Genomic DNA, 14,039 nt, shown 5'->3' with positions numbered 1-14,039 from the left:
TTTTTTTTTTGAGAGGGAGTCTCGCTCTGTCACCCAGGCTGGAGTGCAGTGGCACAATCTTGGCTCACTGCAACCTCCACCTCCCAGGGTAGAGACAGGGTTTCACCATGTTGGGCAGGCTGGTTTCGAGATGGGGTTTCACCATGTTGCTCTGGTTGGTCTCGAACTCCTGGGCTCAAGTGCTGGGATTACAGAAGAGAACCACTGTGCCCAGCCCCATGTGTATTAATAATATGATACCAGCTGGGTGTAGTGGCACACACCTATAATCCCAGCTACCTGAGAGGCTGAGGCACAAGAATTGCTTCACCCCAGGAGGCGGAGGTTGCAGTGAGCCAAGATCGTGCCACTGCACTCCAGCCTGGGTGACAGAGTGAGACCTGGTCTCAAAAATAATACTGATAATATGACACACACACAAAGGAAGGGGAGGTAGAGGTGAGGAACGGTAAATAGGGCTGCACAAAGCTTTAAGCAAGTCTCCCATTCATCTTTCTGCCTTCTTCCTTCTCTTTCTCCCTAGGACCCCCAATTCCCAACAGTGCCACTCTCCAGCCCCAGAGAATTTATTAGTGTTCCTTCCTCAATGAATCGAATGTGTCCTTTGCACAACCTTAGTCTCTGGGGCCTAAGGTATGGTCTACCTTTTCAATAAAGACAGTAGTCTTCAGGAGCCAGCATCCTAGCCATAGTGGCTTAATGATAGGAAGTTCAATTCCAGATGAAGGTAGCACCTGGTAGGACTTGGGGGACATTTGTGAGCTTTTACCCTCCCCAAGATTGCTTCTTAAGTTATTCCTGCCTAGGCAGTTGACTGCTTTGCCTACACACATCCCAGTTGGCAATTTAACTTAATATTTTTCAAAGATCAGGGGTTTTTGCCCAGGCTGGAGTGTAGTGGAATGATTATATTATCACTGCAGCCTCAAATTCCTGAGCTCAAGTGATCTTCTTGCCTCAGCCTCCTTAGTAGCTAGGACTACAGGCATCAGCCACCATGCCCAGCTAATTTTTAAATTTTTTGTAAAGACAGGGTCTCACTATGTTGCCCAGGCTGGCCAAATATCTATTTTCAGAGAGAAAGAACAGAATCAGTCAGTGCCTATTTCTGAATCCCTATTATATGCAAGATGCCGTGTGCACTGAAGGTTAAAAAAGACATCTGAGAAACCAACACGGTCCCTGTCCTCAAATTTGTTTTTAATATATTTGTGAAAAAGAACCTGAAAAGTTATAGGACAGCATAAGCAGAATGCACCATGCATTAAATATAGGCCAAATGTGTACTTCAATCTTGAAGGCAGGAAAGAAGGCTGCTGGAGAAGCCAAGGAAACCCTCAAAGAGGAAGTAGAATGTAATCTGGTCTTCAAGGTTGGGGAAAAGTTGGCTCAGCAGAGAAAAGCACATTCCAGAGTGAAGGAATAGCGTAGACAGAAGGGCAAGAGAGGAAAACACAAAACCTGTGCAGAGGCTAGTGGGTGGGCTAGGCCAGCTAAGACGGGGTGAGGGTGGGGCTCGGACAGGGAACCACAAGAGACAAGCTGGGAAAGGGATGTGGGGCCAGACCAGGGAGGGCAGCAGAGGAATGCTACCCTGGAGGGAACACTTTAAGTTGCTTTGGTGATTGAGGGATGAGCTAACACTCAGTAGACAGGGCCCAGAATGCAAGACAGTCCTATATGGAACAGTTGTGTGCCATGAAGAACAGTTTCTGACTTCCTTACTTGTATCAGCTATCTATTGCTGCGTAACAACTGTCCTCAAATTTAGTGGGCAAAATCAGCAGCAGTTGTAATTATAATCCTCATGACTCTGAAGGTTGGCTGGCTGTTCTTTTTTTTTTTTTTCTTTTTGAGACAGAGTCTTACCGTCACCCAGGCTGGAGTACAGTGTTGCAATCTTGGCTCACTGCAACCTCCTCCACCTAGGTTCAAGCAATTCTCCTGCCTCAACTTCCCAAGTATCTGGAATTACAGGCATATGCTATCGCACCCAGCTAATTTTTGTATTTTTGTAGACACAGGGTTTCACCATGTTGGCCAGGCTGGTCTCAAACTCCTGACCTCAAGTGATCTCCCCAGCTCAGCCTCCCAAAATGCTGAGATTGCTGGTGTGAGCCACCACACCTGGCCAATCTTAGGAATATATATATGTATATATAATTTATATATAAAAATTCACTGTTGTGTATGCCCTGGATTTTAGGCATCTGGGACACCAAGGTGGGGAGGGGCTGAAATGATTCAAGAGGGGAATGAAAAAGGAATGTGAGCCCTCATATGTGAAAGGGTGGGACAGAGGGGATGGAGGGGAGAGAATAAAGATGAGACACTCCAGGAAGGAGGTGCGACAGGACCTGTGGTTGGTTGATGGGAGCCAGGCCTGCTGAGGGGGAAGGCATCCTCCCTCTGCACTTTTCCTCCTTGATAGCACAGCAGTGCATCTTAGAACACAATGAAGAAACACATGTGAGCTCCTAATCTTCTCAGGGAGCTTGTCATTCCTTGAATCAGCTGGTCCCCAGAAACATCACTCTGTTGCTGAGGTCACCATCATGGACAGGAGGGCTGGGGTCCCTCAGAGGGTGGGAAGGTATGCCGACTGCCTGGGAACTGCAGGGGGAAGGACACAGCTGACCCACCAGGAAGATGCTGACCCATTCTCTCCTGTGCTTGGTCTCCAAGTACAACCCCCTTAACCTCACAGCGCTGGACTGGTCCCTATTGAGCAAGAAAGAGTGTCTGAGCTATGGCGGGCGCCTGCTTGGGAACTCCTGCAAGTTTATCCCAGACCTGGCGCTCATGTCCTTCATCCTTTTCTTTGGGACATACTCCATGACGCTGACCCTGAAGAAGTTCAAATTCAGCCGCTATTTTCCTACTAAGGTAAGCACATCCTGCTGTTAGGAGGGGACCTACAGTCAGACCGCTGCTGCGTTCCCCAGAGAGGGTTCTGGTCCACTGTCAGGATGGACTCCATGTGAGCACTGGCTCACTGGGGTTTTTCAAGTTAAGTCAGAGAGAACTGTGTTCCCTTGTTGGCCAGTCCCCTTGACAACACTTGGTATCATCAGGCTTTTATCTTTAGTCTTTTTGTACAGTAGTATCTCGGTTTTTTGTTTTTTTAATTTTTCACTTTCCTGATGATTAATGAAAGTGAAAACACAGCTATTCCTGTACTTACTGACCATATGGCCAGCTGACTTTCTTTTTGGAAGTACCTATTGAAATCTCTTGCACATTTTCTTTTTTTTCTTTTTTTTTTTTTTTTTTTTTTTTTTTTTTTTTTTTTTTTTTTTTTTTTTTTTTTTTTTTTGAGATGGAATCTCACTCTGTCTCCAAGGCTGGAGTGCAGTGGTGCGATCTCGGCTCACTGCAACCTCTGTCTCCCAGGTTCAAGTGATTCTCCTGCCTCAGCCTCCTGAGTAGCTGGGATGACAGGCACCTGCCACCACGCCAGCTTAATTTTTGTATTTTTAGTAGAGACAGCGTTTTACTATGTTGGCTAGGCTGGTCTCAAACTCCTGACCTCAAGCGATCTGCCCGCCTTGGCCTCCCAAAGTGCTGGGATTACAGGCATGAGCCACTGTACCTGCCTCTTGCACATTTTCTGTTGGTTTGTCTGCCTTTCTGATTTGCAAGAGTTCTTTACATATTTTGGGTAGAAATGTTTTTGTGACTATATGTGTTGTGAAATCTTCTCCCACTCTGTAACTGTTTTTTTCTTTTTACATCCTTAATAGTATCTTTTGATTAACAGAAATTCTTAGTTTTATTGTAATTGAATATATGAAACTTTCCTCAAGGAAAATATTGGACAGAAGATATTCTTGTATGTTACCTTCTAAAAGCTTCATTGTTTTTCCTTTCATGTTAGATATACAATCCATCAGAACTGATTTTGATGTAGACTGTGAGATACTGTTTCTTTGTGATTTTATATAAATAGTCAATTGTTCCAGTATTTTTAAAAGACCATTCTTTCTCCATTGCTTTGCAATACTTCCTTTGCTATATATAAAATATTCCTATATGTCAGGGTCTGTTTCTGGGTTCTTTATTCTGTTTTACCAGTTTATTTATATATCAGTATCACAGTCTTCATTTCTGTAGCTTGTAAGTCTTTATATGTTTGTCTCCCAAAATCTCTCTCTCTTTGTCCTTTTTATATAATATTTTCTTGGCCCTTTCCATTTCCACATGAATTTTAGAATCATCTTAAATTTCACCAAAATAAAAACTTGTTGGAATTTTGATGGGATTATCTTGACTCTGTATGTCAATTTGGGAAGAATTTACATCTTTCATATTTTGAGTGTTCTGATTTATGAGTATGGTATACTTCATTTATTTTGGTCTTCTTTCTCTCCATAATGTTTTATATGTTTTGATCTTGAAGTCTGGAACATTTTTTATTAGATTTATTCCTAGGTACTTGATTTTTTTATACTATTATAAAAGCTAACTTCTATTTTATTTTTTAATTATTATTTTTTTGAGACAGAGTCTCACTCTGTCACCCAGGCTGGAGTGCAGTGGCGCGATCTCAGCTCACTGCCACCTCCATCTCCCAAGTTCAAGTGATTCTTCTGCCTCAGCCTCCCAAATAGCTGGGACTACAGGTGCCTACCACCACGCCCAGCTAATTTTTGTATTTTTCGTTGAGACCAGGGTTTCACCATATTGGCTAGTCTGGTCTTGAACTCTTTACCTCAGGTGATCTGTCCACCTCAGCCTCCCAAAGTGCTGGGATTACAGGTGTGACCCACGGCACCCAGCCTTAACTACTGTTTTAAATTTTATTTTCTATCTGTTTGTGGCTGGAATAAAACATTTATTAATCAAAACAGCACTTGCATATGTAAGCAGTGACTACGTCCTGGTGGGCATACTCGGAAGAATCTTAGCAACACCTTCCCATCGTAAACTCTATTACACTCCCCTAAAGCCATCTAACTAAATATTGCAGTTGCTACTGCTTCTAATCATAATGATAAAATATCTGCTGTAAATAGTTGAATTATTCTCAAATTTCCTAAAGACTGAAAAAAAGGTACCCTGGGGAGCTTTGTAGTATATAAAAAAAATAATTTGCTTACAGCACAAGTGCATCCTCAAGACAAGTTCTCTTCCTTCCTCCCCACTTCCAGCCCAGAGCATATCCCTAAATCTCCTCTTATGTAAAAATTCTCAAGCAGTCACTGTATCTGAAAATATCTGTTGCCTGAAGGTTAAAAAGTAATTCATATGGCATGAAGTTCTTGCATCACCAACTTTTTTTCCCCTCATATTACTTAAAAGTTGCTCAGTTGCCTCCTGGCATTTTGGGTTGCAGAGAGGAATGAGGCCACACCATTTCATACTCATCAGATTGGAAGATAAAGATCTCAGGACACCAGATGTTGGAGATGAAAAGCAGTAGGTAGAAGTGTAAACAGATACATCAGAGCAACTGGCACTCTCTGATTAGGTTGGCCCATGTGAAGTTGCCCATATCTGGTTGTTTTGACATACAAAAAATGGCAAATTCATGTGGTTTAACTTAATAACCATTCATATGGTTTTGACCTGTATGCTAGGAATATTATAGAAAAGGAAGTATAAACCTAGAACACTACTTGGTTCTTCTGTGACTAATATTTATATGATCATAATAATATAAAGCTATTATTAATTTTCAACTTTTGGAATTGACTTAGATAAAACACACAAGGCATGTGTTTACAGAACAAGATATGAGTGTTCTCAGCTTTGACAGTGGAAAGGTCAAAGTGGAGGTATCACAGGAAGGAAGAGAGAAGGGGAGGAGAGAGGAGGTAGGAGGATAAAAGCAGTGGTCCTCACCTTGCAAGATGGAGAATGAGAGATATTAGCCAAAGCTAACGGAAAGAGAGGTTTCATTATATAACGTGAAAGTACAAAGGGAACCCATAGGAGCGTAAAATTAACCATCAAAGATTAAAAATAAGGAAAGGACAGGAGGCATAGTGTAAGTAAAGCTAAATTCTTATCGATAGAAAATCCCTTAAATTAGTAAATGAAAATATTAAAGTATATGCATATTAGTTAATGATATGGAGGGAACCTCCAGAACAAGTAAAGTTAAGCAGACATAGTGGGTGGATCTGGAAGGTGGAGCTGGATCGAGAAAAGGGGAGGTGGGAGACTTTGCTTTTCCTTTAAGTCTTTTTCCACTCTGTGGGTTTTTAACCAATTACAGATATTATGTTAATAAAAATTTAAAGAGAAGAAGGGAATGCAGGGAATGAAGTCAATGTACTGTCACCTGCCCCTGCCCTTCAAATTGACTTCTCTGAAAAGATATAAAAATGGCCACAGGGTAGACATGGGGAGACCCTCTGCCACGAGACTTCTAGACATAGAATTGGTTTGGAGAGAGGTTGAAGGACATTGATTCAGAATGGGCAGGAAGGTCAGGTTTAGAACTTGGTCTAGGAAGAGCCTCCAGGTTCAGAACCTGGCCTAGAAGGGCCTCCTGAGAAACAGAGGAACAAGAGGCTCTTGGTGGACAAAAGGTTTGAGAATAGCCAATGGTCCCAGTGGAATTGGGGAGCCTCCCTCCCAGCCCAGGTGGGGTACAATAACCTGTCACAGGTTTGTAGGAGCTAAGGTTTGCTTCAGAGTTCAGCCTTTGCCCTCATCACACCTGCTGGATAAGAGTCATTACACCTCTCGAGCAGAGTACAGATTCGAGCCTAGACTGTAACAGTTCACCTCTTTGCTGCCTGAGGCCTGGGGCTACCTGGAGCTGGGTGGGTGCTTCACTCACTTGCTTTCACTTGCTTATCTCCTGTCTGCAGGTCCGGGCCCTGGTGGCTGACTTTTCCATTGTTTTCTCCATCCTGATGTTCTGTGGAATCGATGCCTGTTTCGGCCTGGCAACCCCCAAGCTGCACGTGCCCAGTGTCATCAAGGTTTGCCCCTTGCCTGCCCACCAGCTGCAGATTCTTTCCCCTCTGTGCTGATCAAACTCTCTTCTCTCAGCCAAGAGACCATGTTAGTTCTCTGTCTGTGCACCACCTTTCCTGAACACTGGCTCCCAGGAGCTGATCCTTTGAGGTAGGGTGGGGAAGGGTGACATATTTACCGTGAAATCCTGATCTGTAGCCATGAGGTGATGAAGGCACTGGAATTCACCCTCCAACCCAGTGGAAGCCTCTTGATTCCTGTTTGAAGGTCTCCAGTTCCCTGACCTCTGGCACTCTACAAGCTGGCCCAAATGGAATCTGTTGAAACTGAACCCTTAGAATAGTGATTCTCAAAGTGTGATCTTCAGACCAATATCACAGCATCGCAGTCAAGGGGAACTCATTAGAAATGCAATTTCTCAGCCCCATCTGTGGAATCAGAAAAGCTAGGGGGTTGAACCAGCAATCTGCATTTTAACAAGCCCTTCAGGTGACCTAGAGTATGTTCAAGTTTGAGAACCACTGCTTAGAAATTACTCACTTGTCCAGAATCGGTGACATATGCTTGTAGCTAAACTCAGAACCACTCCCTCATAAGAGCACCAACCATCTCACCAGAGTATGAAGTCCAGATGTCCAGATTTTAGAACTTCCTCTCCCTGTCTTTAAGGTCTGTTTTTTTTTTTTGGCAAAGTCTCACTCTGTTGCCCAGGCTACATTGCAGTAGTGCAGTCACAGCTCACTGCAGCCTCAACCTCCTGGACTCAAGTGATCCTCCTGCCTCAGCCTCCCAAATAGCTGGGACTATATAGGTGCATACCACAACACCCGGCTAATTTTTGTATTTTTTTTGTAGAGATGGAGTCTCCCTATGTTGCCCAGGCTGGTGTTTAACTCCTGGGCTCGAGTGATCCTCCTGCCAAAGTGCTGGGATTACAGGCATGAGCCCCCCTACTCAGCTTCTGAGGTCTTGACCTTCAAGACATTATTGTTTCAGGGTTCTCCTAAGGAGCTTAAACACATCTCATTTAACTCGCATTGGCCTGGAAATTAAAGTAACTCTTTTTTTTTTTTCTTAAATAAAAAAAAGATAAAGCTCCTGCACAGATAGTTCCTCATCCTTAACATGCAGAACTGAACTGATGGTCAGCATTCTGCAGGCAATTCTAGAATGCCCCCATACAGGTGACTCCGGAGAGGCAGAAGCTGTTGGCCCTGAGCCCACCCATTTCTTTATTTTCTGTTGGGCCTCATTTCTGCTGTTTGTTATTTGTAGTGAGTGCATTCTTTCTCCTGGCTGGCCTCTGATCCACACCTCCACGTTTCCTGCCCAATCTCGGGGCTATTGCAGCAAACTACCTCCTTAGTTTTACAGACACTGTCTGCATACATGCTCCTTCCCATGTCTGAATTTAGTCTAAAGTTGCAGGTACCTAATGTGTTTAAGGGAAAAGATTTCACTTGAAAAGTACCCCAGATCAGGGAAAGTCGAGGAGGTGGGACAGCAGGCCAGGTGGCAAGTGCCCTGGGACAAGCGAGAGAGGAAAGGGCCCCTCTCTGTTTGCTCCCACTTAGCCCACACGGCCTGACCGAGGCTGGTTCGTGGCCCCCTTTGGGAAGAACCCGTGGTGGGTATACCCAGCGAGCATCCTGCCTGCCCTGCTGGTGACCATCCTGATCTTCATGGACCAGCAGATCACTGCCGTCATTGTCAACCGGAAGGAGAACAAGCTGAAGGTAAGGCCGGTACTAGGAGCAGAGGGTTAACCACTTTCTTCTCAGAAAGTCAGAAGGAGCAAAGGAAGAACATGATACTTCTTTCAATGCTTTGGGCCAGGAAAATATGAGGACAGAAGACTGGAGTTCCCACTTGGTGTGTTGATGGGGAAATGTGACCTCCAGATGTGGGTAAGGCCACCAGGGCTGGTGTGACTTTCTGAGGACCAGGAGCAAACTAGGCTGAGCCACTGGGCACAGGCTCCCTGTCTTTCCCAAAGTGGCCTTGAGTTCTTATCTCCCAACATGAACCTGAAAATCAGCAGATCCTGATGGGGGCACAGCCTAGAACACTGAGGCAGAGGAACTTCCTTAGGCTTCCTGGTCTCTGCAACTCCCCACCCAGCCTGTGAGCCTGAGAAGACTTGGGCCACTCCCTTCCCCATCTCAGTCTGGACCACTCTAGGTGTGGCCTGTGCCAGCTGCAGTGCCTCACTCAGGAACTGCAGAGACCCTGTGGCCACTTTCTGGGCTCTTCTCCCCAGAGATCCAAACCCAGGGCCTCTTCAAGTTTGAGCATCCCTCTCTTCCATCACCTATGTCCCTTAGGCAGCTCACCCTTTCAGACGGGGTGGTGGTGGGACCCATCCACCTCTGCAGTCCTTGCAAGGTGCACCTCAGGCCTCGTCAGTATCTCTGGAAGGCAGGGGGAGCCCTTGAACAATGTTCCACAGAATGGCTGCTTCCAGGAAGAACCGGCTCCCCAGAAACTTCTCCCTCCCCTCCTCCACCCCTGCAGAAGGCAGCTGGCTACCATCTGGACCTCTTCTGGGTGGGCATCCTCATGGCCTTATGCTCCTTTATGGGGCTCCCCTGGTATGTGGCTGCCACGGTCATCTCCATTGCCCACATCGACAGCCTCAAGATGGAGACGGAGACCAGCGCCCCTGGGGAGCAGCCCCAGTTCCTGGGAGTCAGGTAGGAGGGGTCAAAGCCTAGGGAATACCCGACAGGGAGGTGTTCACTCAGGGAGGGGAAGCTGGCTTTGCCTGTCTCACCAAAGGATTTGGACAAAAAGGGCCCATGCTCTGACGGCCCAAGGACCACAGGGACAGGAGTGCTATCCCTGGAGGGAGGGAAGGAGAGAGATAGAAGTCCAACTCTAAGTGGGGCTTTTTACCTACTAGACTCCAAGCAGTATGCATACCCCAGCCATAAACATACACAGACATGCACACCAGACACTCACCTGCATCAGCCATCCAAGGTCCCACACAAGGCCTCGTGCTGTCCTGACCTTTTTCTCTTCCTCAAGACCCTGCAGGTCCCTACTGCACCGACGGCCCTCCTTGGGCTCAGGTCTTGCTTGGTCTCCTCAGAAGGCTATCCCAGGACCACCCTTGCTCCCCAGTCTGTGGCTCTGCCTGTTACCCCTGTTCCTTCACTCGCCCCTTCTCTCATGTGCCATGTTAGGTAGAGAAGTGCGTCTTAAGCCCCTTAGGACCTCCAAGATGAAACCACACCAAACCCTGGTGTTCTCCTACGTGACTGCCCTAAGTACTTCTCCCACTATCTCGGGATACCTGGACCGCCCATCCTGCCCGAATGAGGCTTCTCTGCCCACCTGCAGGGCTCACTTGTCTCCCACCCCTGACACCTGTTCTGCTGGTAGCCAGACCCCTTTCTCCAGATCCTCAATCATTGTGCCCCACAAAAGCGAGATCTTACAATCAAAGGGCAGAGTAATAGCATTTATCTCGAATGTATCCTCAACAATAGGTGCCACTATTACTGCATATACTGAGGCTCAAGATGGGCAGAGCCCTGCCCAATGCCACATAGCTAGCTAGTGGCAGAGCCGGGATCCAGCCCACATCAGTTCTGCTCAGGTACCCCAGCTATGAGCCACTACACTGAACAGCCCTCAGTGCCCCTGCAAGAAACCCCCTCCATAGTCAGGGGCCGCCTGTCTTCCCACATATGGTTCAGCTGGGCTTCAGGGAACCAGGCAGAGCTCCATGCAGGAGACCTCGAGGCCATGGCCTTGGACACAAGCTTCAGGTGCCCACAGAGGGGCAGGCATTTCCTGGTACAACCTGACCATGTGCTCTTCTCTGCCAGGGAACAGAGAGTGACCGGCATCATCGTCTTCATCCTGACGGGAATCTCTGTCTTCCTGGCTCCCATACTGAAGGTGAGGCCCTGCACTCTCACCCAGGGCCTCATCGTCTAAGAAAGCAGAGTGAATGCCTCAGGCAGGGAGAGGGTCTCCACGTAGCTAGGGATCACTGGTCTATCGGCCCCCTAAGAAAGGCACAGTCTTCACTGGGCGCAGTATCTCACACCTGTAATCCCAGCAGTTTCGGAGGCTGAAGCAGGCGAATCACCTGAGGTCAGGAATTCAAGACCAGCCTGACTAACATGGTGAAACCCCGCCTGTACTGAAAATACAAAAATTAGGCGGACGTGGTGACGCATGCCTAAAATTCCAGCTACTCAGGAGGCTAAGGCAGGAGAATCGCTTGAACCCAGGAGGCGGAGGTTTTGGTGAGCCAAGATTGCGCCATTGCACTCCAACCTGGGCAACAAGAGTGAAACTCCAGATCAAAAAGAAAGAAAGAAAGAAAAAAGGCACAGTCTTATTAGGCCAAAGTCATGTTTCCACACTGTCACCATTGTTTTCTGTGATACTGCAGTTGTTGTTGTTGTTTTGTTTTGTTTTGTTTTTTTGAGACAGAGCTTCACTCTCATTGCCCAGGCTAGAGTGTAATGGCATGATGTCGGCTGACCACAACCTCTGTCTCCTGGATTCAAGCGATTCTCAGCCTCTCGAACAGCTGGGATTACAGACATGTGCCACCACACCCGGCTAATTTTGTGTTTTTAGTAGAGACAGGGTTTCTCCGAGTTGGTCAGGCTGGTCTTGAACTCCCAACCTTAGGTGATCCGCCCACTTCAGCCTCCCAAAGTGCTGGGATTACAGGCATGGGCCACCATGCCCGGCCGATATTGCAATTTTTTATCATCACCAATCCTCTCTCCTACCCCTCCCAGGGCCACTCTCACCTTTCCGGAGGATACTCTTCCCTCCAAACGTTCTGCCAAGTTCTAGCCCTGCTTAGATCAGGAACTTCCTGAATGGGGTGTGTGTCCACATTGCTATGGTTTGGGGCTCATGAAGTTTAAAACTTGCAGTGGGAGGCCAAGCATGGTGGTACATGCCTGTAGTCCATCTACTCAGGAGGCTGTGGCAGGAGGATCACCTGAGTTCAGGAAGTCTTGGGACTTGGGTGACTTTTCCCTACCCAGCTTGAAGCTCCTCTTGCTCATGTCCCACCACAACAGCTAAGAGACTAAATCAAATAGGGGTACAATGGAGGCAGGCATCCCCCACAAGAGTCTCTTTCTGGGGAGACTCCAGAAAGCTAGGTGTTCCCAGCAGGTTTCCCTGCTCTCCACTGCAGCCAATCGTCCATCAGTCTCCCTTTCCCTTGATCAGTGCCCACACAAGACCTTCCTTTCTTGAATTAAGTTTATCTATAATTGCCTCAACCTTTTGCCAATACTATTTTCCTTCTTTGAATATCTCAAAATAGCTCATAACCAGGCATGGTGGCTCACGACTGTAATCCCAGGACTTTGGGAGCCCAAGGAGGATCACTTGAGGCCAGGAGTTCAAGATCAGTCTGGGCAACATAGCGAGACACCCCATCTCTACAAAAATTACAAAAATTAGCCAGGCATGATGGTGCATGCCTGTGGTCCCAGCCACTAGGGAGGCTGGGACATGAAGATCACCTGAGCCCAGGAGGTCAAGGCTTCAGTGAGCCGTGATCATGCCACTGCACTCCAGCTAGGGCAACAGAGTGAGACCTCATCTCAAAATTTTAAAAAATTCGTTCAGAGGTGACCTTTTAGAAACAAAGGCTAAAGAATCATTAAGCTAGCTGATGTGTTTACAATGGAAAATATTTCTGGCTTGAGAATTGGTGCTGGGCATACCTGAGCAGTAGGTAGGAGGCTAGTATTTTTTTTTTTTTTTTTTTTTTTTTTTTTTTTGAGACGGAGTTTCGCTCTTGTTACCCAGGCTGGAGTGCAATGGCGCGATCTCAGCTCACCGCAACCTCCGCCTCCTGGGTTCAGGCAATTCTCCTGTCTCAGCCTCCTGAGTAGCTGGGATTACAGGCACGCGCCACCATGCCCAGCTAATGTTTTGTATTTTTAGTAGAGACGGGGTTTCACCATATTGCCCAGGATGGTCTCGATCTCTTGACCTCGTGATCCACCCGCCTCGGCCTCCCAAAGTGCTGGGATTACAGGCTTGAGCCACCGCACCCGGCAAGGCTAGTATTTTTTAAGGAATATTTCCCTTGTGGGGGAAACAAATTACACACAGGAGGGAAAGCATTCTGTTTATTTAAAGATATATTTTAAATGGCCAGGGACTATTTACTTTTGTAGAGAGGGTTCCATTGTGTATGTCTATTTTGACACTGTTTAACATACAACTATTTGCATTAAAAAGCTTGAATCGGGCTTGGCATGGTGGTTCAAGGCTGTAATCCCAGCACTCTGGGAGGCTGAGGCAGGTGGATCACCTAAGGTCAAGAGTTCAAGACCAGCCTGGCCAACATGGTGAAACCCCATCTCTACTAAAAATACAAAAATAACCATGTGTGGTGGCACACGCCTGTATCCCAGCTACTCAGGAGGCTGAGACAGAAGAATTGGTTAAGCCCAGAAGGCGGAGGCTGCAATGAGTTGAGATCCCACCACTGCACTCCAGCCTGGGCAAGACAAAGTGAGATTCTGTCTAAAAAAAAAAAAAAAATCCGAATCTGCCAGGCATGGTGACTCACATCTGTAATCCTAACACTTTGGGAGGCTGAGGTGGGAGGATCACTTGAGGCCAATAGTTTAAGACCAGAATGGCCAACATAGCGAGATTCTGTTTCAAAAAAAAAACAAAAACAAAAACTCAAATCTAAGAACAGCATTCTTTAGGGGCCAAAAATTCCTCTAAAGCCCTTTTAGTGTTGGCATAGTGCTCTGTGTGCTCCAGAGTGCTCTGACATGACTGCAAGGAGGAGCATCCTCTGCTCACCGTGGGGAATCACAGCTGCAGGTGAAGAAGAGGCGACAGGCAGAAATAGACAGCGGAAGAATGCTTTGAAAGGCTGTGAAAGATTTGGAATCACTCTTGTAGAGTGGGATGAATTCCATGATCCCATGTTTGAAAAAGCAAACAAGCTGCCTGTGTGCAAGTTTGGAGGGAAGGGTACCCACCAAACTATTTGTGGTTAGTTGGTGACGAGTGCTGATTAGTTTACACACTTCTGTTTTGCTTCCTTTTTATGTGATTATGTATGATGCACGATTTCTTTTTTTTTTTTT

The 14,039-nt window shown here is 46.6% G+C and overlaps 1 protein-coding gene across 9 annotated transcripts in view; it reads left to right on the top strand.

The window, feature by feature from the left end:
* Window positions 1-14,039, top strand: part of SLC4A5 (solute carrier family 4 member 5) — a 136,674-nt gene that overhangs the window by 110,049 nt on the left and 12,586 nt on the right. For 8 of the 9 annotated variants that reach the window (XM_037731418.1, XM_037731416.1, XM_037731419.1 and 5 more), the window contains 5 exons: window positions 2,686-2,886; window positions 6,822-6,935; window positions 8,505-8,666; window positions 9,445-9,623; window positions 10,767-10,839. In XM_037731418.1, the coding sequence (XP_037587346.1) occupies window positions 2,686-2,886; window positions 6,822-6,935; window positions 8,505-8,666; window positions 9,445-9,623; window positions 10,767-10,839 (729 nt within the window). The remainder of the gene's footprint in view (window positions 1-2,685; window positions 2,887-6,821; window positions 6,936-8,504; window positions 8,667-9,444; window positions 9,624-10,766; window positions 10,840-14,039) is intronic. The other variant, XM_037731420.1, reaches the window with a different exon arrangement.

The sequence above is a fragment of the Cebus imitator genome, unplaced genomic scaffold, assembly GCF_001604975.1.
Source record: "Cebus imitator isolate Cc_AM_T3 unplaced genomic scaffold, Cebus_imitator-1.0 Scaffold399, whole genome shotgun sequence".
NCBI lineage: Eukaryota > Metazoa > Chordata > Mammalia > Primates > Cebidae > Cebus > Cebus imitator.
This window is presented reverse-complemented; position numbering and strand designations above follow the sequence as displayed.